The sequence below is a fragment of the Ailuropoda melanoleuca genome, chromosome 4 (assembly GCF_002007445.2).
Source record: "Ailuropoda melanoleuca isolate Jingjing chromosome 4, ASM200744v2, whole genome shotgun sequence".
In the NCBI taxonomy this organism is placed as follows: Eukaryota; Metazoa; Chordata; class Mammalia; order Carnivora; family Ursidae; genus Ailuropoda; species Ailuropoda melanoleuca.
Window position 1 is genome coordinate 53,139,615 of NC_048221.1, and position 25,951 is coordinate 53,165,565.

The window sequence follows — 25,951 nt, forward strand, 5'->3', positions numbered from 1 at the left end:
TTTAACAAACTTTTATTGAGCTTATCTGGGTACCAGGCCCCGTGCCAGGGACACATGGATGAGTTTAGGTGTGGAGCCACAGAGGGGCTCACAGTCGGGTAAGGGAGGCGATTTTACACAGAGGGTATGAAGGAGAAAGTGATCAATTCTGGGGTGAGGTCAGCAAAGTGATGCTTTCCTGCTGGGATCTAAAAAACACAAAGACGACTTTCTGTTCCAGAATATTTTTCCAAATATCTAACTTAGTGCCTGAACTTCCCTGGTCAGTGCCATGCCCTTCCTCCTTTGCCCTCACTGTCCTCTCCACCGTTTCCCTGTGCATATATGAGGGTGGCAGCTTATCTAATGGAAAGAGGAACTGAGGAACCAAGTCCCTTTCTGGGCCCAATTTTCTCCTCTGTAAGGTGAGGGAGTTCAGATAGGCTCGGTGGTAACTTAAAGACTTTACTTATTTATTAGAGAGACAGTGTGTGTGCAAGTCGGGGGAGGGGCTAAGGCGGAGGGAAAGAGTCTTAAGCAGACTCCATAATGAGCATGGGGCTCAATCTCACTATCCTGAGATCACGACCTAAGCCAAAACCCGAGAGTCAGATACTTAACTGACTTCGCCACCTAGGTGCCCTTGGGCTGAGTGATATCTTGAAGCTCCCTCCTTAACACCAGGCACCTGGGGTGGGGGGGTCAAAGAAAGACCAGAAGTCGGCAGAGGCTATAACACACAACATCTCTGGCTGGCCTTGGATGGAGACTTCAGGGCCCCCCGGAATCTGAGACTGGATCTGGGAAGGATGGAGGTGGAGAGGGAGTATAAAGGTGAAAAGGGAAGGGCCTCCTCATCCCAGAGACTGAGCAGCACCCCAAACTCTGAATCCCACTAAGCCACTGACTCACTTCATGGCTCTGAAGCCAGCCTTGACCTCTGGCCTCAGGCCAGCAAGGCAACTTGAGTTTGGACCAGGGACCTCCCTGGAAACCAGATGCAGCATCTACAAGGAGTGTCCTGAGAAGGGAACAAGGGCCCAGAACAATTCCTAGCTAATGACATCACCCTCCTTTCTTCTGTTATCACCAAGAGCAGATCCAGGTGTGGACTGGGACCTGCCACACCCTAACTCCGGGTCAGTCTTGGGACCCAGTTTCGCTCACCTCGATTCCTCATGGAACACAGGGCTCTGAGGCCGCTCTGCCACTAGCTGGCTATGCGAGCTTGGACAAATCTCTTCAAGCTTCTAGTTGCTTTTCTGCTCTTTATCACCCTTCCTTGGTATTTTCTAAACCCTCAGTCTTAGAGCTTCTCCTCTTGCCGTTCTTCAGATCCCTTCCTCATAGTAGATACAATCATAATAATATCCATAATTATACCCACTTAGAACCTACTTAATGCCAGGCCCTGCATCAAGGCACCAGGCCCTTGGGTTGGCATGGGTTACTCTTAATCTGTCATTATCTATCATCCCCATTTTAGAGTTGAGGAAACTGAGGCACAACCCAGGAAAACGGCTTATCCAAGGCACCGCAGAGAAAGTAGCTGCCTATCCCCTAGTCTTGTTCAGGTCTTTGCTTGCCTACTCCAAATGGTGGTTGTTGGCAGAATCACTGGAGCTAACAGACATATGGAAAAGCTTTGTAAACTGTAAAGCGCAGTGCACAACTATGTGCCTGCCACATCAAGTTTTCATAACTTTCTGGGTTTTCTATCCTAGCTTTCTGGCCCACGAAAGGAATCTCCAGGACAACCTCTCTGGCAGGGGTTCGGCCAGCCCCCTTGCACATACCCATTGCTTCCGAAGGTGGGGCAACTCTTGCCAGGAACAAGAGACCAGTGGAGCTGGGACCTGTCTCCTTGTGCCCCACTGTGGGTCCTGACTCTGTGCTCTAGGTTCTCAAACCCTGTCCGTCTGCCTCCTCTGCCTCCTAATGTCTTGGAGCCTCAGTTTTCTCACCTATAGGATCCGGCTCATAATCAGTGAGATAACATATATAAAGGACTGGAGTGTACACATGTATATAAAATACTGGCAGACCCTGGAATCTGCTAAGTGTTGCTTCCTTTTCCCATTCACATCCTTAATTTCACTTCCATCCTTGTACACTGTGTGAGGAGGTTATTATAATCCATGAGTTTAAGATCCAATAGTTACATATCCCTAAACTACTTCTTTTTTTTTTTTTTAAAGATTTTATTTATTTATTTGACAGAGATAGAGACAGCCAGCGAGAGAGGGAACACAAGCAGGGGGAGTGGGAGAGGAAGAAGCAGGCTCATAGCGGAGGAGCCTGATGGGGCTCGATCCCATAACGCCAGGATCACGCCCTGAGCCGAAGGCAGGCGCTTAACCGCTGTGCCACCCAGGCGCCCCCCTAAACTACTTCTTAACCTGACAGACCTTCTCCCCCTCAACCAAACAAAAGGCCTGTTTTTGAAAGATGGGCAAAAACCCTTTCTCCACTTCCCCTAATGTGTCTGGCATAGGGTTCTGTAAATCACTGATGAAATCATCGGTGAAAAAGACTTATAAATATGTATACCCAACAGATCACACTTATTAAAAGAAGACTGCCCAGATCACATGAGATGAGGTGGGGTTTGCGAGTGTTCCTTAGAAACCCTAGACTCCTGTGGGTGAGGATTCACCAATGTTTGCTTCCCGTTTCATGGACAAGGACACTGCTATGGTGTTAACAATAACAGCTAACGTGTATTGGGCACCTAACAGGCACGCAGGCCCCAGCTACCTTCTGTGCAAGTGTTAACTCATTCAAACCTCACAACAATCTCTTGAAGTAGATGGTGTCATCTTCCCTGTTTTTACAGATGAGGTGGCTAAAGCAGAGTGGTTAAGTAATCTGTCCAAGAACATACAGCTAGAAACTGGCAGAGCTGAGATCTGAACCCAGCCATCTGCTCTAGAACACAGGCTCTTAACCCCCATAATATACCCCTTTGTACAATCATCATCCCTCATTAGGCTATAAGAGCAGCGGTGCAATCTGTAACTCCCAATTTCCAAGATGTCTATTCATCATGATGGTCTCATTAACTGACTTCCTATAAAGTATTAAAAATTTGAACTTATGAAAGAGAATTATAATAACAAACTCTTGCCTTTTTTGTTGGAGTTCCAAGTAAGATTTCATTTGAAAAAGGATCCTGCTACAACATAAAGTTTGAAAACCACTGAGATTAAGTGTGTGAGGGAACCCCCAAGAGCACCAAATAACCAATCTTCCCATCCACGTCATTGCAGCTGGGCCCTTGACTCCAAGAGGAGGACTTCCGTTCTCTCCCAAGGCAGCCGGAGCACAGGAGCTACCACATCTCCAAGCACGGCCTTTTCAGCAGGTGAGCTTTTCAGTACTTCAGAGGATTCAGAGGCAGTGGCAAGGGGCATGAAAAACATGTTTCGCTGTACCAGGAGACATCTGGAATTGGTTCCAGAGTTGATACTGAGCCTTCCTATGGTCTTCTGGGGCCTCTCCAACCTTGGAGCCTGGACACTTTTCATCAGGGGCTGCTGAAGCAGTACCTACAGCAGCCCCCTGCTTCCTCAGGTCTCTAACCTACCCAGCCAAAAACAATCCCAAGAGCTCAGATTTCCTGGCCTGTGCAAGTTACAACAGCCTCATGACAGATTCTGGTATCCTTTCCAATTGTGCTTAATTACTGATCATGAACGAGAGCTCACTACCTCTTGAATTCCCGCTGGACCTATCTCTCGGTATAAGAAAGTCTCACCATAACAGAGTACAGAGCTTACGATCTCTGTAAGGCAGGATCTGTGTGTGTGGTGTCTTATTTTCTTAATTAAAATCATGCAAACAAGCCTGAAATGTCAAGTTCTTGGGTCATGCCTTGACCTGGAGAAACTTCTCTTGGGCTCCAGACCAAACTCATGCACGAAGAGAATGGGTCTGTTTACATAGAGACCAGCCACATCATCCAAAAAACAATCCCAACCCCGAGACATTCATCTTGCAGGAAAGCAGCCAAAGATGCAGGCTTCTCCAAGACGGGGAAACACTACAATCCTCAGGGGCAAGCTCAGAATTCCCCAGCACATGGCTCAGCGGCCGCCTTCATCTCTTGGAGGCTGGACAGTCTTGGGGCATACTCAAGGTGCCAGATGAAACACATTAATTCATCACTCAGAAATTATTATGAGCTTTTTGTCCTGTTGACCTGGAGTGCTGTGAGCACGGATGATAAATTCCCCAAGGGCCCTTCCTGAGCCTAGCCAGACGATCTAAGGAAGCGTTAACCTCCTGCATTATATTATGCCTTTGATTATTACTGCACTGGTGTGTGCTGTTCTCTCTATATATAGTTTTTACATCATCCCCTGGCCATGTGGATCTAAGCAAGTGGACAGTCATTATAAGCTGTCCATTCTGAATGCCTATAATAAGGACATTTCCGTTCTGAAGATTCATACTCCATTGTGTGTCCTCACCTTTGACAGCTGGAGGGTCAATTCCAGTTGGGAAGTTTCAAAGGGGGTAAACCAGAAAAAGGGAAGAAGCCATACCTAGAGCTACCTTCCTTCCTGTCCTAGCTCCATCACTTAACTAGCTTACAAATCATGGCACCACCCTGAACCTCAGTTTCCTCTTCTATTAAAAAAGTAAAACTGGGTAACGACTGCCAAAGGGACATTCAGCAGATTAAATGAGGTGATGCACATTAAGTGAGAAAGAACCTCACAGCTGAGGTGACAGCACGGCTGTTGGAAACTGCCTCGGTTAAAATTCTGGCTCTGCTGTGACCTTGAGCCCTTTTCTTACTGTACCTAAGTTGCCTCATCTGCTGGGTATAGATCTTCTTAAAAAGGATCTATGTGGCAGGGCAGTATTTTGGATTAACCTAATTAATGCATTTAAAGAGTCTCAGACAGTGCCTGGCATATAGTGAACATGGAGTCAAGTCTCACATGCTGTGGGCACAGCAACGTATGTTCACCTCGGCTCCCAGCAGCAAAGTATGAGACTGACAGTATCATCTTTTTTTTTTTTTTTAAAGATTTATTTATTTATTTGACAGAGATAGAGACAGGCAGTGAGAGAGGGAACACAAGCAGGGAGAGTGGGAGAGGAAGAAGCAGCCTCATAGTGGAAGAGCCTGATGTGGGGCTCGATCCCACAATGCTGGGATCACGCCCTGAGCCGAAGGCAGACGCTTAACCGCTGTGCCACCCAGGCGCCCCGACAGTATCATCTTTTAATACCCAACAAAGCCCTTGAACACACACCATCTCTGACTCCTCAGGAGAGCTCAGTGCGGAAGGGACCATCATACCATGTGAACAGGTGAGGAAACGGAGGCTCAGAGCAGATGACAAGGTAAGGGATGAAGGCAGACCGCAGCTCATCCTTTCCTCCTGCTATGCCACACTGCTTCTGTGGTTCTGTCATCTGTGCTGCCTACCTGCCATCAACCACCCTAAGAAGCCCTATGCTGGGGAGTTCCAGAGTGGCGGGAACTCTGGTTTATTCTGTTCCCAGTGACTGCAGTAGCTGTGGCTTAGAGACCTTCACACTACAGAGGCTAGGTCCTTTTGCCATGCCTCAATCTCTTGGCCTTGAGACACCTTCCTGTGGCGGCTTCTTTTCCTCCATTTTACCCCACATCTGACAATCACTGTGCTAGAGTACCAGCTAATCCTGTCACTCTCTTGCTCTAAAACCTTCAATAGCTCCCCACAGCTCACAGATTAAATCAATTCACATAGGAAGGACAAGTGCAAATGCGGCATATTCATTTTCAAGAACCTCCCACGCTTATCACCACACACACTTCCTCTAGCATGGCTGGGCCAGTCCTCTCTCAGTTCTCTGGGCCACCACAGTCCTTTGTAAAGAGCACTCAGACGGGGAACTCAGAACTCCCTAGTCCTGAGCAGTTTCAGAGCAGTCACAGGTGGGAGAGACACCTGAGACCCAGATGCTCAAAATTCACATAGTCAGGGGCAGTGCCAGGATCTAAATTCCAACCTGTTTATACTCCCAGAACCATTCTGAAAAGCAAATAAATACTCCTTGCTACAATTTTCAAATTACTTGCTGGTCTGACCCTAAATGCCCAAGTCCTATGAAATGGTCTGAAGAGTTCAAATAATTTAAACATTTTTGGATCTTAACATTTCTCTGCAATGGCATCTCATTAAAGTAAAATCTAAATCTTTTACAAAGGCCCCTGCCCACCCCACCCTATCACTCCCCATTTTGTTCTGCACTGCAGTCATGTTGGCTTCCTGGCCAACAGGGTCCTCCAGCCTCAGGGTCATTGTCTCTGCTCTTCCCTCTGCCTGGAATGCCCTTCCCCCGATGATGGTTTGATCATCATTCAGGTTTCACTCAAATATCACTTCCTCAGAGAAGCCTTCCTTGACTATCCTGTCTAAAATGTCCCTTCCACCAGTCACTTTCTATCACATTGTTCTCCGCCCTTCCAAAATAATCTCATCACAAGGGAATGATTTTGTTATCTGTGATTATCTTGTTTACTTCTTAGCCTGTTGGCTGTCTTCCCCTCCCTAGCAGAATACCACACCTACCAGCAAGGACCTTATCTGTCTGCTGCCTACTGTATCGGAAGCTCACAGAGCACAGCCCAGCTCATGATAGGCACCTGAACTATACAGATGACTTTTCTCTTTGGCTGCATCCTATACATGATGCGCTCACCCTGCATCCACAGGCAGAGGACAGTAAAGCCCAACACCTCAAGAACCACCCAAACTCAGGCCGGAACAAAGACTTCACTCCTCCTCTGGGGCTCAGCTGGTCAAGAAGGCCTGCTGCTGACATTTCACCAAAGAACTCATGCAACAAGACCGTCTTCTATTAGTGAGAATTATTTTCACACCTCCCACAGGGAGAAACCCTGATTTCATGAAGGTAAAATCACATTGTGATTAACACTTAATCAAGATTCCGTCTGTATTATAGCTCTGCAAGGGAAAAAAAGAGTTGGGGGCCTTAATATCATGCTAGTAAATGTTACAATAAGTGTGTTTCTGACACGATTTTCTTATTAGGGTCCTTTCTTGTAAATTTTATTGCATTTAATTAAAAATTATTGCTAAAAGAAACAGCTGCAGATGGTCTTATTTTAAGACAGAAAATTAAAAACTGAATATTCTCATCAGTCAATTTCAACAAGCAGCACAGCCGCGTGCGTTAGGAATGTGATGGTTTTGAGATTATAATAATTTTTATGGCATTTCCAGGTCCTTTCAATGAAACTTAATGAAAGCTCTGCATGAGTTCATTTGTCAAAAACATAATAATAATAATAAGGCTCCCAGCTTACAGGCAGATATAAAGATACCCATGAATACCATGGCTGGGATGTGCCAAAAATCCAGGCATGCCGCTCTCAGCACCAATGGAATCAGTCAGCGGGAGGTTTGGTTGCAGCTCTGCCATGGACCCACCCAAGGATTTATAGCTGAGGCTGTAAATCACCTTTGTATTACAATGATGCGTGTATTCCTTGCGGCAGCACCGTCTACAGTCGTAAAAAATAAAAATCAGGTTTCACTCTCTCAGGGAATCACTTCAGCAAAATATTTACTGCATTCTGAGGATGGTGAACGTGTGCTAGGGGCTGGGGAAGTGAGAGGGAGTGCTCTTAACGCTAGATTTTGTGCTGGATTTAGGAATTCTAGCCACGGTCGCTGTCCTTGGTCTGGACTGCCTGTACAATTACCTCTCCCAGCGTTATGACTTGGCTTGTATCCTTTAACTATTACTTCTTGCTTGTCTTTTACTGGAAACTAACTCAAATCTTTTATTTATTTGGACCCTGACAGGCTGTAACAAATAAATAAAAGGATGAGGAAAGCAAAGGCAGCCCCAAGCTAGCTCCGGAGTCAATGCCGGAGAAGTGGGTGGCTGTGTTCACTGCGGAACCCCACTCCTCCCCTTCCTGCTGCTATGGCTCTGCCCCGTCTTCATGCTCTCCAGAAGGGACCACTGCAATGGCCCCTTGACTAGTCTCCCTGCCTCCCTCTTCTTCATCCCTGCACTTCACCCTGCCAACAGACTGTCCGTGCCAATGCACCATCTCCATTCTGGGCCTGCCCTGCTGAAAACCACCACGGTCCCCCCACTGTCCAGGGGCAATGCACTCATTCATCAAGCTGATATTCAAAGGACTTTTCGGCTGGGTCCTGTCTTCCCAACTTTATCTCACAGACGAGTACAGAGGTCCATCTGAGCACTTCATGGTCCTTTCTGACCCCCAGACTCATGCACGGGCTTGTGTTCCTCCTGGACTATTTGTCTCCATCATGAAGTCCTGCTCCTCTGCCAAAACCCACCTCAAGCGTCTCCCAGATAGTCCAGGCTGCCCACAGCCCCTCCTCTAGAACACAAGGGGCTTCTAGCAAAACCTTTATCATATGGGTTCTAACGACCTCTCTTAGTCTCTCTCCCCAGCTGCGCTGTAATGCCTTGGGGGTGGAGACCTCTCGAACCTAGAACAGTAGCTGATGTTTGGTAGATGCCCAACAAATGTTAGCAGAGTGAGTGACGAACTAGCTGAGCCGCGGCAACACACTACTCTGAGCACTGGAAATCAGAAAAATGTGGTGTTTGAGTTCAGTCCTTAGGCTTTCAACCCAGCCTCTTCCACATATTCTCCACGCCTGCTGATGATGTGAGCCGTTTTCCAGAAAAAAGATCTCAAAGCACCTCCTGACCAAGATTAAATGATGTTCACTGCAGCTTCACCTGCTAAAACCACAGATCTGTGTTTTCCACACGTCCTTGCATCTCTTTCCTACCTCCATGTGTCAAGAGCCTACTTCTCCTTCAGTGCCCATGAAGCCATCCTACCCTCCTCTGAACACCTACCTTTTGGATCCCGAGCATTTATTTTCTTTCTTTCTCTTTCTTTCTTTTCTTTCTTTCTTATTTTTTTATTTCAGACAGAGAGTGAGAGAAAGAGAGAGCACAAGCGAGGCAGGGGGCAGAGGGAGAAGCAGATTCCTCATTGAGCAGGGAGCCTAATACAGGGCTTGATCCCAGGACCCTGGGATCATGACCTGAGCCCAAGGCATACGCTTAACCAACTGAGCCCCCCAGGCGCCAATAGGTACTGAGCATTTTCTGCCTTGCATTCTAAGCGCCTGGGTAGAAGTCCCCTTGCTACTCTCCATCTGTAAGTCCACTGAGGCCAGTGATGGTACCTGGTCTACCTCTCTGTCCATACACATTTCACTGGGCACAGTTCCTCAAGAATCAATCATTTCTCAAAAGGTCATCATGAGCCAAAACACTCAATTACCAAGATGTTCCCGCTCCTTATCCTCATACGAACGCTGTATAATATGGCCAATCCACAAACTCTTGAACATGTAATTCAAGCTGCATTCTAACAATGAACAGCTCTGTAAGAACCCCGGGCTGGGAGAAAAGAGTCCTGAAATGCTGGACCTCAGACCTTTCACAGCTCTCCCTGGAAGGCATGAGCACTCATGAGCTGCTGCTCCTGGGTGGGCTGAATCATCTGAAGCTCCCCTGACAAGCAGTACAACCCAAACAGATGGCCTGCTCCAAACCCAGAGCTCCTGGCTGCTCTGAGGGCACAGCTGGCCACAGGAGGGTAAGCATCCCCCACTGTGGCCCTGAGGGAGGGCGAGATGTCTGAGTAGCTCATTAGCAAGTTCCAGGAAAGCTTGTCAGCCTTTTTTTTTTTTTTTAAAGATTTTATTTATTTATTTGACAGAGAGAGAGACAGCGAGAGAGGGAACACAAGCAGGGGGAGTGGGAGAGGGAGAAGTAGTCTTCCTGCTGAGCAGGGAGCCCAATGTGGGACTCGATCCCAGGACCCCAGGATCATGACCTGAGCCGAAGGCAGATGGTTAACGACTGAGCCACCCAGGCACCCCGCTTGTCACCCTCTTGATGAGCTGCCAATAGAGCAGCAAACCTTAACACCCCTCAGAAAAGAAAGTGTCCCTCTACTCTTCCTTGAGCCCTCTGGACCAATAAACAAGCCAACATTTTGGTGGTGGCTATGCTACCTTGTCTTCTGCAAGGGAGACACTACAGCTGTTGGATGAAGACCACCAGAAAACATGGCATTTTTTCAACCACAGGAAACAGGAGGTAGGGGAAAGAGTACTGGATTGAGAGTCAGAAAGACCAGGATTCTTGGTTTGGCCACTTAACACCTGTGCAACAGAGGACAGTTTATAGCACTTGAAACTAATGTGCCTAACTAATCGTGAATTACAAGTGAAATACCAGCTAGGGTCAGAGACGCAGAGACAGGCATATCTACTCTGATTATGAAATGATAAAAACATTGGTCCTGCTGTCCTTGGTGTAAGAGGCTGCTGATGACTCCGAATCACTACGGCTCGGCTCGGGCTGTTGTCTGCAGCCCTGACCCCACCACAGGAGGAAGTTAGCGGTAATGCTGATACCACACCCCACAGCTGAAGCCTGCAAGTTCAAGTTCATGGTCCCAGTTTTATTGATGTGGTGTCCTGAACATGGAGTCAAACTCACGCAGAAGAACCATCATATGGGAGAGAAAGGGAGAGACAGAGAGAGACATCCCCACCGTCAAAGGGACCATATTCTCAACCCACACCTCTGGAATCAAATTCAAATCCTGCATCCACCACTATGTGACCTTACCATATCACTGAATAGTAGCTAGTATTTATTGATCATTTCACTATATGCAATATAAACTCCTTCCATCTTAACAACGTATGAGGCAGGAACTATTATGATTGCCTATAACAGATAAACCAAGGAGCAGACCTTGTCCCAGGTCACACGGATAGTAAGGGGTGGGGGGAGTACGGACTCAAACCCCAGGCAGCCTGGATAAAGCCCACGGGCTTGGCCCCTGTGCTCTCACAGGCTCTCCCTGGGCTTCGCTGTCCTCATCTGTATACATAAAAAGCTACCATAAATGCATCAAGAACAATACGGGGACTGATCCTAACAGCTGGAGAGAACAGAGAAAGAAAGAGATGAGAAAAAGCCAGTGTGGCAATATGTAAATGGTAAATCTAGGTGGTGGGCAAATGAATATTCACTATAAAAGCTCTTTCAAGTTTTCTGTAAGTTTGAATATTTTCATAATGAAATGGGGAAAAGCAGCTTCAGGGATCCATGTTGGTGTATAATGCTGAGTGATTAAAGTAGACTCATCATCGTGCAAAAAATAAATACACAATTATGGGGATTTAAATGAGACACTTAGGACAAGCCAGTTTATGTAGTGTTTTGCATCAAATGGGTATTTATTAAGTGCATACAAAGCAGTGTGTTGCTGAAGACAAGGGCTTAATAAATGGTAATTCTTTGACCCTTGTGAAGCTCGAAACCACCAACTTGCATAGAATCATTAAACTCCTGGTCATCAACACACATTTATTAAGCTCCTAGCACATAACCAACATACTAAGGGGCCATGGGATACTCAGAAGTAAAGACTAGGTCACCCCAACCCAGAGTCCTGAAGACATTAAACAGTCTATTTGAAAAGTAAATGTTAGACTAGATCTCTGCTTCATTTTTTTCTTTTTCGAGAGGGCCAATTCAGGCAGAAAAAAAGAATGTTCTGGGGATATGCTTTAACTAAAAGATGATGAAACTTTTTGTATAGCATGGGAAAATGTACATAAGTAACAACGTATACAATTTTATTTTACAAGACAGAAAATTGTTAATAAGACTATTGCAGCTCCTAAAATGTTATTATCTGGGTATATAAATCTCAAAGGAAGTAACCACATAGAAGAAACTTTACAATCATCCATTAGACCCTGAGCTGCTACTCTGATTTAGAGGTCTCTAAGGGCTCTCTGAATTCTATTCTATACTCTACATGTTTCTTGAAGGGAGGTACTTTTAGTGGAAAAAGGGCCTGGATTTAAATAACAGTGAATCACACCAGAGAGAGAGAGTTATTCTCTTTCCAGTCCTTTTGAATCCTCTGATTATGCCAAGGAGAAAGTCTCTGTGTGGTGCCAGGACGTCTTCAACACCTCTCCCTGTTTAACAAAGGGACCAGGCTTCCAGCTCCAGCCTTGGCAAGGAATAACCTCAAGTTAGAATTTACCCGTTATTTTCCTTTCCTTTGTATCTTATTTGTATAACTGCCTTCTATTTATGGCAACCAATAGTGTTTTTCCATTTCCCAACAGTGACATAAAATTTCCTTTCTAAATATTTTTGAAGTAAAAAAGAGAGACTGATTGAAAGAAAAACAATAAGTAAGTGATAGTATAGGTGGTAGAACAGAAATGGTAGAAGTGGTACAGGAAAGGCGAATGGTTGAGAAATACAGATCTGCTCCAATCTTACCATTTTGCAGATGAGCAGACTGTGGCCTAGCCATTTGCAAGAACCCACAGAAAGTCAGTGACTGAGATGGGTTTGAACCCATATCTCCCAATACACTGTCCTGCACCCTTTCAGGGCTGTTGATATTTATTTTGGCTTCTCTCCCTGATCTTCACACTGAAGCAAGGTGTGGGACAGGACAAGGAGCGGAAGGAGGAGGAAATGCCTCCCCACTCTCTTGCCCCATCTTGTCCTGCCCAACCTGAAGCACCCCCGGGGCACCCCTAGGCACATGTCTCAGATCGGCAGCACCCTGGCCACTAAGGTCTCAAAGCCCCTGTTCAGGCGAAGAAGCACCAGGACCCCACCCCCACAGCAGTCCCTCGGGCCTCTCAACTTGATGTGTTGAAACCTCCCCTGCCCAGACCTGTTTCTGCCCAAAGCGAGGCTTTTTCTCCCGAGACCTTTGCTTCCATCTGTTTCATGCAGGAAAACGGAAGAAAGCTTTGCTCACTCATTGATGTCCAAGCGGATGTGGTTCCTGCATGGGAGATTTATCCTGGTCAGTCTGGCCTTCCGTGAAATAGCATCAGAGTAGGGCAACAGCGCTCTGAGTCTGACAGTCCAGGATACTCAAGCACGGCCCCAGGCTGTAGCATCAAATGTGAGACAACGCAGGGAAAGCACCCAGCACAAAGCCTGGCACACAGGAAGCAGTCAAGATATGATAGCACTGACATTTTCTTGGGTATTTTTCCCTTATTATCAGGTTAATTTGGATGAAGGGACTTTTTTGGGGTTTGGGGCAAAGTACAGATCAAGGCAACAGGGACTCTGCAAACGGCCGAGCATCCTGTGCACTGTATAACCCAGGGCAGGAGGGTTGAAAGTGAATGTGGCCCTGGAGCAGTGCAGTGCACAGCCTGTACAGTCAGGTCTGGCATCCCTCAGTAAGTCACTAAGGAGGCCTGAACCAGGTATCAGGAAATCTTGAGTCCTACTGCTGATTTCTCCACTAAATTGCTGAGCTACCTTAGGTAAATCCCTTTCCCTCTCTGTCTCAGTTTCCTCCTCTGTAAGAGGACCAAATGTTGTCCAAAGTCCCCTTCCAGTTCTAAAAATCAGTGATTCTATAGAAGCAGGCTTTGATTTCTGACGGGCTGTCATACAAAAGAAGAAATGAGCTCACTTGCCTGGCTTGAGAGGGGGAGAGCCAGCATGAGTGGGGTAGGGATATTAGGAGACAGCTTTTGCTTCAGTCAGAAAGGAAAATTTAATCAGGATACCTAGCAACAGATGAGGGAGCTCTGGGAGGTTGTGAGTTCCCTGTGGCTTGAGGAATTCAAGTACAGACTGGGTTAGAGAAAGGCCTGTTAGAGTGGGAGCCTTGACCATATGCCCTTTGAGATCCTTTCTAGCAGGGTGATTCTGGTTTCAGAGCTTGGTTCCATTTTTCTTAACGCTAGGAGGCACTCAGCCAGGTCTGGATCTTGTCAAACCCTGCTGATAACTATTAATGCAATGAACTGGTCGGCTGCGCAGCTCTCACCCTTGTAGAGTTTGCACACGTCCACACTCTCCAAATTAAACTCAGTCCCTCCAACAGTGTTAGTGTTTACCCTTGCCCCAGCAAACAAACCCTTTCATTCTGGAAAGAACTAATTAACGGCCTCACCCAGATTTGGGGGAGGGAGAAGATGGAGCCAGGGTGGGGAACCATGTAAAAAAACTCATGAGAATAAACCACATAAACACTTCTAGCATCTACACTCCAGCGACAGCTCATGCTAATTGCAAATCATCTTATCTATTCATTACTGCAGGCGCCCGGGAACTCCTAGCAGCACCTGTGTGGGACTGGGTGAAGTCACTGCGCACAAGGGGTCAGAATCAGGATATCCTTTAAAATCACCGCCATTTTCGCTTGTATTAATTCCAGTTAATTCCATTAATTCCGAAGAGAGTAAATGGTTGAGGCTGAATCGCATTGCCTTTAAGTTGCATCTACAAGGTACAAGGAACACAAGATTCGGCAGTTATCCACTTGGGATGATCAATAAGGGCATTCAGTCCGTCTTGGGAAGGTGGGGTCAGAAAATCCCCACTGTTGTCAATAATTTCAGTGTTTCACTCTTATTTCCAAGGTGAATGAGTCCAAAAAAAAAAAAAAATCAGGTTGGATGTACTTCTTAAAGGCCTCTATTCAGAAATTTAGCTCAGGGCACCCTTAGCTCTTTAAACAATTTAAATAGATTGTCTTCCCTAGTTTCCTTGAATAGAGTGTATATTTACACAGTAAAAGGGTATCAATCTCAATTTAGGGTATTTTCCGGATGGTGAAAGATATTTAGTTTGGCAACATACGAGGACCTTCTCTCTCGGTGACTTTCCTGGAGGGGACTAGCAAACCCACCTACCTAGATGAGAAATGTCTCTCAAATAATGGAAATACAAATGCTCACATTTACACTGTATTTGACATTTTAGACAATACTTTCACACAGATTATCATCTCTGATCTCTTCAAACACTCTGCCATGAGGCAGCAGGAATCCCATTTCACAGATGAGGTAACTGGGCTCAGAGAGGTAAAGCCACTCACCCCGAGTCACACAGCTAGAACTGAATGGAGCCTGAGGCTAAAAAGCAAGTCCATTCTGTCCCCTACACCTAAGCTCGCCTCTCGGATGATCACACTTGCCCAAGAACAAAGAAAATATAAATTCACAGTACCTTTCTGCTTCTTGGTCTGCGCTCTGCTGTTTGCTCTCAAAGGCATTGAAGCTGCTCATGTCCACATAGCCATCGTTTTCATTTGCTGTGGACAGGGCTCTGCTCTGATCTTCAAACAGTTTTGTAAACGTCCCAGCCCTCGCAGGCCTCCGAGGCGGAATCTGAATATTTTCATAGTCTGAGTTCATGGCTGGGATGTTCTCATAGTCCGAAGTGTCAGCATTGGGGAATGAGATGGACCGCGGCTTGGTCAGGGGCAAGGGCAGAAAGGGGGGCCGGGAGCGGTCTTCGAAGGACTCCACTCTGGACACGGTCCTGCTGAAGGGGACACCTTTCCTCTTTCCATCCCTGTAGAAGATGAGTGAGGAAGGGGAATCGGAAGCCCGGAGCTTGCCAGTCCGAGCCTTAAGCTGTGGGGAGTTGCTGAGGCTCCTGCGGTCAATTTCCAAAACCCTCGCAGGCCCATGGTAGCTGGATTCTGAAGACGACCTAGAAGAAGACACATTGACATCCACGTGCACTTTGTTCTCCGACTTCTTCTTAAACGTCAGCGCCAAGAACCTCTTGAAGGATGACTTCTTCTTCTTGGTGTACTTGTCTGGGGGCTCACTCTCGATCAGCAGGGAGGGAGAGCTCTTGGTGATGGGCTTTTTGGTGATGCAGGCCAGGTCGAAAGGGGGCGGGATGTCGACCACAGAAGATGGTGTTGAGGTGCCGCTGGATGGAAGGTGGTTCCTCTGGGAGAAACTCCCAGAGGAGCCAATCATACATGGCAGAGAAAGGTTGTCATCTTTCCTTTTGATCCTATGGTCATCCAAGCCCGGTGCCTCCGACTCCCGATACAAGGAGACTGGAATCTCTCGGCCTTCCACAGAGAATGATCGGGGGTATAAAGTAAAGGCTCTGGGCTTTGCTGGCAAGGCTCTGCTGGCTTCCAGTGGCTTCCCCTCCAATGATAGAACAGTCTTTCTCGCCTCCTTGGTGGCACCTCTAATGCCTATGGCTGATGAGCCAGCTTCTGGTCCAGTTTCTTCGGGGACAGTTTCTGGGACATAGCCAGCCACCTTCCCGGAGTGGGGCCGGGCCCTCGTGATGATGTTCTTCCTGTCGATGGAGACCGGGCCACCCTCAGCATCAGAGCTCATTTCTTCTTTCGTGCCATAACCACTCAGCATGTCAGACGCAGCCTGTGTCTCAGGCTTCTCTCCTTCCCCAGGGTCAGCACCTTGCTCCAAGTCAACTCCCATCTCGTAGGGGTTGGTGAGTGCATCATCTACGGCGTCCTCATCCTCTGGCATGACCACCACGTCAGGGACAGAGGGGCCCTCCTCAGAGCCACATGAAGCTCCAACAATGGGGTCCTGCTCTCCACATTCTCCAGACTGTGGTTCCTGCTGTGACTCTAAGTCTTTTGCTGACTTGGAAAAAGAGGAGTAGCTCTCGCTACAGAAAGAGGTGCTCTCAGTCGGGAAGAACTCATAGGGACTTCCTGAGAGTGAAGTCACAAGGTCGTCCATGCCATCGTTCTCGAAAGGGATGATTTGGCAGCTCTCCTCAGCAGGTTCATCCTGTACCAGGTCTTCACCTGCTCGAGGGTCTTCTCCTGCCTCCTGGGTAGCGGCTGCCATTTCTTCTAGGTCCGTTTTCTCATTTTGGTCGGGTGGTTCATCCTGGTCACCAGTGGCTGCAGCATCTTCACCCCCCTCCTCTGAGACTTCAGGGCTGTCTGAAGCCATCTCCGCCTCCTGGACACCCGTGGCCAAGCCCTCATTCTCTGTGGGTTCCTTGCTGTCTTCTTCGGCACTGCCCTCGGGGGGCCTGTCAGAATCCACGCATTCATCCGGGGCCCCTGTTTCCGTGTTGGTGGAGCCTTCCTCACTGCCCTCCTCTGCCTCCCTGGGTGTCCCAGGGGGCCCAGCCTCATCACTGGGAGTTGCTGGACCCTCTAAATCAACGTGAGTTAGAATGATATCACTTGGAAGGACTGCCTCTCCATCCCAAGGGCCCCTGTCCTCCAGGTTGTACACGCTGTGCTCTTCCACTAGCTTCTCTTTCTCCCCGCTTGTAAAGGTCTGCTCCTCTGCCTCCGGGTCACAGGCACCATCCTCCACCCCCACACTCTCAGGAGTAGGGGCTATGCCTCCATCAGCCTCTTCACTCAGCACCACTTCAGCTGGGGCTGCCAAGTCCTCAGCAGCTCCCATCCCCTCCGGGTCACTCTCCTTGCCTCCCTCCTGGCACTCCTCCTCCCCAGCAGCATCCGGAGGCACCAATACTGCATTCTCTGCAGAGTTGCCATCCCTGGGTTCATCCTCTTTCGGTGGAGCCTTGGGGACCACGATGTAATCCTCGTCAGCCTCAGACTCGGAGCACTCCAAGTTGGACCGGTGCTCTCCGTAAAGCCCCCTGTCAACGCAGAGCAGTTTCCCGTTGCTGCATTTGTTCAGGCTGCTGATCACGTACACGCTGGCTCTCCACTCACTGGGGGTCGCCAGCCTGGGCTTAGGGGCAATGGGGGGTTTTGGCCCCCTAGACATGGAGTTGGGACTGTGAAGACCATCAGGCCGGGGTGATGACGGAAATTTGGGTGCTGTCACTGGCGTGAGAGGACTGGCAGTCTTTGGCTTGGGAGCAACTGGTGGTTTTGGTGAATCTAAAGGATGAAAATAGAGAAAACAAGAATACAAAGTACAGTTACTCTTATTTCCATTCAGTCCTCCCACTTAGCATTTTCAAGAAAATACTAAGATAGTTTCCCAACCCATGTGAGCCCAATCTACTATGTTCTGTCTTCGTTTTATGTCCTCCACCACCATCTTGAAAATCCCTTCACCTCTAGTAATGAGTCATTCTGTAGACAAAATGAATAGATCTTCCTTCTGTACATGGTCCAGCTAACAAAACTCAACTCAGTGACATACTCCTCAAATAAAGGTGTGAAGATCATTGTAATCATTGATCCAACAACCATGTATTAATTGCTTTCTGGGTGCCAGGTACCCATGAGACAATGTTGAACTTGACAGTCACCATCCCTGCCACCCTCACGCAGCTTACATTCCTTCTACAGTTAATTCATTGGATACCTACTATCTATATGCATAGCACTGTAGACGGAAAGATCTTCTAGAATCGAGAAGAGAAGAATACCTCTGCTGAGTACTTGCAGTTGAGTCAGGGAGGCAAGACTAACAGGACAATTGGAGGACAGAGCCGCAAACCCTTGGAATATTATGATTAAATAGCCATTATCTCATTTCTTCAAGAACGATACACCAAAGGTCTGTGACAGTGATGCATGACTCTTCTGAGGGTCACCTCTGAATTCTACATGCTTTAAGACTGATGTCTAGCTAACTGTCTTGCATCCAAATTTCATGGGCATCCAGATTTCATGGGAGAAACCGTATGGTATTTTCCAACATTGATATTTGCAAAAAGTCTCTTGCCTTATGGATGCTGAGAATCTATTTGACCATATCAGAATAAAGGATGTGGTACAAATGTACACGCACCAGGAGTCAGAGAAGCAAGAGTTTCCGTGACTAAGAAGACCTCCTAGAGAAGGTGAAATTTCAGCTGTATTTTGCAGAATGGGAGGGATCTGGACAAGTGCAAGGGTCAAAGGAGTAGCTGCCCACTTCCAAGTTCATCTGTTCTGCTACAAGCACACCTCCATGCCTCCAAGCCCCTGGCCACACTGTGGGCAGAATACGAAATGAAGCTTTCCAGGAAGGCAACTCCATCCTGACAGCTCAGCTTCAAATGCACTGCTTGGCTCCCCACTGCCCATAGATGACGATATACAAGTCTCCCCTTGAGCCAGCCCCATCTCCCAGTGCCACCCCACTAAAGCCTGGGTTTGACACAGAGCAGCTTTAGAATGCCAGCCTGGCTCATGACAGAAGGGAGATGGAGCAGAGGTCCTCGAGGTCAGCAAACTCTTCTCCTCCCTGTGCATCTGACTCCCAGGTAAACCCTTGCAGCACCTAATCCCAGTCATCTGTAGTTCAGGACTCTCTGACAGAGATACAGTGTGAGCCACATTTATTATCACATATGCAATTTTTAATTTTCTCATAGCCACATTAAAAAAGTAAAAAACAGGTGAATTTAATTTTAACAATACTTCTTTTTTAATTCAGTGTATCCAAAATACCATCGTTTTGGATATCATCACGTAATCAATGATCATGACTGGATCAGCATGTCATCAATACACAAAATTTATTAAGGAAATATTTGACATTCTTTTTTGTACTAAGTCCTTCAAATCTAATGTGTATTTTATACTTTCAGCACATCACAATTCAGATTAGCCCCATTTCAACTATTCAGTGGCCACATTTGGGCGGTGGCTATGGTTCTGGCCAGCACAGTGCTAACTGGTTTTAACCTATCTCCATGGGACTGTTCCACTGGCACCTCAATTTCAATGCATCTGAAGCCAAAGTAAGTACTTCCCCTAAACTGGCAGAAATATGTAAAATTAAGCTGAGGAGGCCCCAAAGGAAATTAAAAAGGCCTGGAATATCAAGAATATAGGTGCCCACGCACCCTGTTCCTGACTGGGCCTGATTTCAGAGCCTCTTGAGTTGCACTTTGCACATAAATCTAATAATGAACTTAGTGGTCTGGTTTTCCAGTGTACAGCTAATTAGGAGGGTAGGGATTGGCAGTTAGAACAGAACACTGCCAGGTGTAAACTGTGGTAGCTGCCAGTAAGAGAGGGAGAGAAGAGACACAGATGCCAAGACTGTAAAGGCTAAAGCACCCACTGCACCAACCCCGAAACCCACACCTATGTTCATCTACATTAACACCCAGGCCAGCCACTGACAACCAGATAATAACACAGAGTCTTCAAAATATTAGTGGCCTTCCAACTCCTTGCTTCCATAGGCAAATATGTTCTAATTTAGAAAAATATCTGTCCAAATTAGTAAAACACAAAACAAAACAAAACAAAATGCCACACACAACAACTACCACCACCACCACCCACCCAACTATGGGGAGTTTAAACAGCTAACCATTAACTACTCTGTTATTGTAGGGTAACAGAGCGAGCCTTTGGAGCCTGGCTGACCTGGGCTCAAATCCTGGCTTTGCCACTTATAAGCAATGACACCAAACCTCAGTTTCTTCATCTGTAAAATGGGTACAAGAGGAACACCTACTCTCAAGAGGTTATGAAGATTAAAAGATATATATTTAAAAAGTGCCCAGCAGTAGGCCTTCAAGTAGAAGTACTCAATAAAGAGAAGCTATTATTATTCTAATAATGTCACTCTTCGCCTACTCCACATCTTCCCCTGGTGTAAGTTTTACTTTACACTGATATATAATATTAGCTTCAAGCTCCCAATCAGGTGTCAGGCACTGGCATGAAATTATTCTTTGAGGGTGGGTACTCTCATTTCTCATACTTAGCAGGTGGTATTTCACATGAGCACCATGAGACCTGACAAAGGGACAGATGGGCCATGAAAAATGACCATCACCTTGGCTGCATCACCCCCACCCCCACACCATCCTTCATCCAATCAAGTTATTGATCTGTGGGCGCTGTCTCCTCCAGAAAGGTTATAGTGGGCATCTGAGGCATGATCCTGCAAGAAAATGCCTTCCCCACAGGATCCCCTAGGAATGACAATATCGGGTGTCCATGTCCTGCTTCTGGCTCTGAGGTTCAGGGTGTTTCACCTGCATCTCCTCTGCGATGAAAGGATGCCAGAATCAGAAAGGCTTTGTCTGACCCCTCAGGAAAAGATGAGGAGACTGAGGCACACAGAGGCGAGGCATACGGTTCTCAGCAAGTCTGGAGCAGGGCCCAGGTAGAATGTGGGTTTCCTGTTTCCTGGTCTAGTCACCTGAACCTCTGCCTTCACCCTTTTGCCCTTGAGCTTTCTTCTACAGTGGAGATGCAGGGCTCCCAGCTTCCAGTGAGGCAGAGAAGGGTAAAATTCAAGGAAATTGAGGCCAGATAGACCAGAGACAGCTAGCCAGTGTGAAATTTACATAAGGCTGAGTCCAGGGTTCAGAAGTACTAACTGACCGTAAGGTAAATGACTGGCTTTCATTTGCTCCCGTCTAATTTCCATTAATCCGATTCCATTAACCAAATATTTACTGAGCCCCTACTATGTGCAGGGCACCCACCTAGAATCTTTGGACAGATCAATAAACAAAAACAAACACCTTGTCCCTGGTGAACCTTATATTCTAGTAGAGGAAGATAAGCAATAAGAAGGAGAAGCATATTACATTATTGTATGTTAGATGATCATAAAGTCTATGAAAAAAGATTAGGAGTTCTTTGTTTGTTTGTTTTCCAGTTTTAAATTGGGATAGGCCTCACTGAGAGGACATTAGAGCAAAGACTAGAAAGATGTGAGGAAAGCCAGGACTCAGGTGATGTGTTCAAGGAGGACCAGAGTGGCTGGAAGGGAGGGATGAGTGAACAAGCAACAGGGAGAAGCAGGAGAAGAGGTCAGAGAGGTCACAGGGAGGGTGTAGATTATGCAGGGCCTCCAGCAGAAGACAGACATGCATACTCTGGCTAATGTGCTGAAATAAGTGGAAGTGGCGTGGATGGACGCAGGACACCCATGAGGAGGCTCTTAACAATAATCCAGGCAAGAGATGAGACAGTGGAGGCTTGGACCAGGTTGGCAGCAGTGGAAGTGGTAAAGAAGAGTCAGACTCCAAATCCGAAGGCAGAATTTGCTGACAGTCTGAACATGGGGTATGAAAGAAGGATAGAAGTCAAGGACAACACCAAGGTTTTGAGTCATAGGAACCGGGAGTGAAGTTGCCGCTAACTGAATTGGGGAATTCAGTTGGTGCTGGGGTGAAAAAGCCAGAATTTCAGTTTGCACATGTTAAATCTGAGTTCCCTACTAGACACCTAGGTGGAGACAGATATCAAGTGGGCTCCTGGATATGGGAGTCTGGATTCTCAGGGGAGAGGTCTGGCTGGAGCTATCCATCACTCAGATGGAATTTAAGGCCTGGGCCTGGTGAGATCACCAAGTGAATGAGTGTGAACAAAGAAAAGAGCAGGGCCCAGAAGGGAGCCCCAGTGGCCTGAGGTTATAAGGAATCAGGGAAAGACACTGGGGAGGAAGGAAAGAAAATGAAGGTTGTGTGAGAGCTTCAGCTCTGTTCCCTCCCTGCCTCCCTCACAAAAAGGAAACCAATAGAGCCCCAATCCTTGGTACAAAGTTATCTGGGTCCCAGACCAATTTTGCCTAGAGAAGACCCACTGGAAGAGATAGCATTGGGGGTGCATGTGGAAGGACAAGGAGGATTTTCATAATCAAAAAAGAGGCTGGGTATCCCAGATAGAGGGAAAAGAATGTGCAGAGGCCCAAAGGCAGTTAGATGCAAGCCTTTTGGAAGTATAGTAAAGAGTTCAGTATGGCAGTGATTGGGGGATTACAGGATAAATCAGGGCTGGGGCTTCCTCCTCTGGGTGAAGTTTAACTTTCTGACTATCCAGAACCCAGCATGGGTGGAGCTGGTGGACCCTCTGCTGTGTCTTAAGTTCCTCTGGCTGTGGTGTGAACTTCCATCTCCCAGTATCAAAGAGCCCCAGGGGTCATACCCTCTCTGCCCAGACCTCTGGGCAATTTGCTATGCGTAAGGATAACTCAAATGCAGAATATCCTTTCAGCCAAGATGCCAAGAGTTAACTGACAATGAAGGAACCACAATGGCAGCAGGAAGAGATTTTTAACAGCTTCTGGTGACAGAAATCATTCCCAGCCAGCCCCCATTACTAGTTTATATTTTCCCTATTTTAATTAAGTATCTGTCACTCACTCACACACACATTGCTGCTCCCTTGTCAGTTATGTAGAGGTTAGATGAGAAGGAATCGGGAGGAGCACTGGACTGGGAGTCAAGAGCTCTGATCTCCACTCCTGGCTCTGCCATTAATTGGAGGTGTGACCTTGGGCAAGTCCCCTCCCCTCACTGAGTCTCAGTTTCCCTATCTGTAGAGAAGGGCGCTGCACCAAATGGTCAGTAAGTGCCTCCTGCTCCGTCCAACTACAGCATATTTAAACTCATGGCTCTTCTAGTGTCCCCTGATATCTTCCTGTTCAGCCCCTGAGTCTGTTTCAACTGCGGTTCACTATATTCCCACTGGAACTCTCATAGCCATATGTTCCAAGAGTAATTATCTTCCAATTTCACCTTCCAATTGCATCTTAATTTAACTTTCATTCCTGGGTGCCTGCTGGAATGTCCAAGCCAAGCCTGATGATTTCTAATTAGGCTGCTGTTAAGCTAGTCCAGTGATCCACGACAGGGCACACACTGGGAAGACCGCAGGGACAAAGTGGGGAAGGCATGGGCCCCAGGCTCAGACAGACCTGGGCTCTAATTCCAGCTCTGGCACACATTGTCTGTGTCGTCCTGTGACACTCCGCCGCTCTGAGCCTGTTTCTTTCCTGGTAAAATGAAATAAATACCTCCTTTTTCTATAAGGATATTGAAAAGTTCAAAGAATATAACAGACCTAAGACACCTAAAAAAACTCAGTTGGCTATAATTTCTTGGGCACCTACTTATGTCTTCAGCACTGGATAAAAAAGCAGGCTCTCAAGCTGGACAGTGTGTGTTTCAATCCTATTTTGGCTCAGTGACCATAAGATCCCTGCAGCTGTTTTCCCATCTAGAAAATGGGGATAGCAAGAGTACTTACCTTATAAGGTTACTGTGAAAACTGAACTGAAGTAAAACACTTAAAAGCAGCACCTAGTTCATAGTAAGTGACCAATAAATATTAGCCAGTATTCAATGGTAGCTTATGACACTGTTCCAGACGCCTTAAAGCTTTATTTAATCATGAGAACTCAATGACAAATATCATCCTATCCCCATTTTTCAGATGAAGAAACTGAGGCATGGAGGTAAAGAAACCTCCTTGAGGTCACATAACTAAGTATATGGTGGTTCTGAAATTCAGTCCCATGGAGTCTGTGAACCAGTGTGTTACATGATCCGGAAATTCAGAGCGTGGCACACAGAAATCATTATGTGAGCTTCCCATCATTGCCATCACACTGAAAAAGTAACCAGGTTTATGCTGGAGGCAAGTTCCAGGATGGCTAAACCCAAGAGTAGCAACTGCTAAGATTTCCTGGGATCAAACCTGCCTCTCAGTTTATTTCGGCTCATTCCATCCCCCAAATTCTCAGAAAAGGGAGGGCTTGCCCAAGCCTCAAGCAGGGAAACGTGGGAAAACTGGAACCGCTCTCACCATTGTTTTAAAGTGAGTTTTATTAGGAGCGTAGGAAAAAGCTAGCCTGGCTCTGCTCAGGCTGTGCCAAAAGCAGGCAGGAGGCCACCTTCTTCCTCCAAGGAGTGGCTGGCTGGGGACTGGGAATCTGCTCCAGCCTCTCCTGAAGGGGTACCCCTGCTCCCACCCACTCCCAAGCTGTGACCCACACTCCCTCACTGTCCAGGCATCCACATGCCCAGCAACAACAGGGCCTGGACACAGGAAGGCTGCTTCCACACTTCCAAGTCCCCGAGTGTCTCCTTTGTCAAATCAGTCCAGCCAAATGTCTCCCATCTGCACTTCACTCCTAAGACAATGACTTTTTTCATTAAAAAGACTTGAAAGAGAAAAAATCCACAACACACACACACACACAAGGCAGCAGGATATGGTTCTAAGACAGCCAAAATGGTGGCTTCCTGTTTCTTTAGGGATGTGTGTTTTGGAGTATGGCTTCGGACAAGGGTGTCGGTCGGGGAGGGGGCTGCCTTCTGCTCAATTTTAAAAGAAAAAGAAAGAGAGTGAATATCGCTCTGAGGCAGGGAAATTAAGTCAGCTGAGCCTGTTGCCTTGCAAATTCGCCTCTTCGAGGGAACTTTCTGCCCTCGGGGCGGATGGAGTCAGGAATCCCGAAAAAACGATTCCAGGCATCGTCCATCTGAGTCTCAGTTACTAAACCTGTTAAATGGCACTCCTCTGATGGGACTGCTAGTATTCACTATCAACGCATTGTGGATTTCCCGGAATCCCTGAACTGGCAGAGTCAGATTCCCGAGGCAGACTCGAGGGATGGGAGGGAACGAACGTCTGGAGTGCGGCTCAGCCTCGGTGAGGAGTGTCCCCCTTGGCGTTTGGTTCCCCGGGGGAGGCACAAAGAGGGCCCCGGGCCAGGGCGCTGCGAGGGAGGGGTGAGCTGCGGGGGGGGGGAGAGCAGTAATTTAGGGCTTTCTAGTCTCCTCCGGGGAATGAGCTCCAAAGTCTTGAGGTCTAGGAGAGAGGAAGGAGCAAGAATCGTCTTAAGAGTGCGCCGCCGGGTACTGAGGAGGCCAGGAATAGACCCCGGTGTGGGGAAGAGCTTCGGAAGGACCCCCGGGGCCCCGGAGGGGCCAGCGACGGCCTGGCGGGAACCCCGAGGACCCGAGGTGAGGATTCGGGGGCGCGACCAAGTCGCCTGCGCGAAAGGAGCGTTTCTCGGTTGCGGAGCGGTGCCCCACACCCGGGTCGCGGTGGGAGCCGGCGGAGGGCGTACGCGGCCAGGGTGCGGCCTCGCCGAGACTGAGGGGGCGTCCCTCAGGCGGGGCGTCTTGGACAGGGGCTCTGGATGATTCTCAGCCTCCTCGGCCGGAGGACTCCGGACCCGCCCATACCTCGGCCGCAGCCGAGCGGAGTGGGAAGGTCGGGGGATTTTCGGCGGCTCGCCCCAGGCGCCCCGTGGGCTCCAACTTGGAGCGCCTGGCGCGGTCCCCTCGCGCACGTCCCTCTGCGCCAGGGGTCGAGCGGAGCCTCCTACCTGCTCTGTTCATCTTCCAGCGCGCGCAGCCCGGGGCCGCCCGTCGGTCAGTCAGTCGGTCAGTCCCAGCGCGAGTCCGCGCGCCGCCTCACTCCATGGCCGCC

The 25,951-nt window shown here is 47.8% G+C and overlaps 1 protein-coding gene across 2 annotated transcripts in view; it reads right to left on the minus strand.

Moving 5' to 3' along the window:
- The window catches only part of FGD5 (FYVE, RhoGEF and PH domain containing 5), a 118,887-nt gene extending 92,936 nt beyond the window's left edge, over positions 1 to 25,951 (minus strand). For both annotated transcript variants that reach the window (XM_034658816.1, XM_002920680.4), the window contains exons 1-2: positions 25,848 to 25,951; positions 15,046 to 17,698 (exon numbers count right to left, since the gene is read on the minus strand). In XM_034658816.1, the coding sequence (XP_034514707.1) occupies positions 15,046 to 17,698; positions 25,848 to 25,860 (2,666 nt within the window). In that variant the 5' untranslated portion in view covers positions 25,861 to 25,951. The remainder of the gene's footprint in view (positions 1 to 15,045; positions 17,699 to 25,847) is intronic.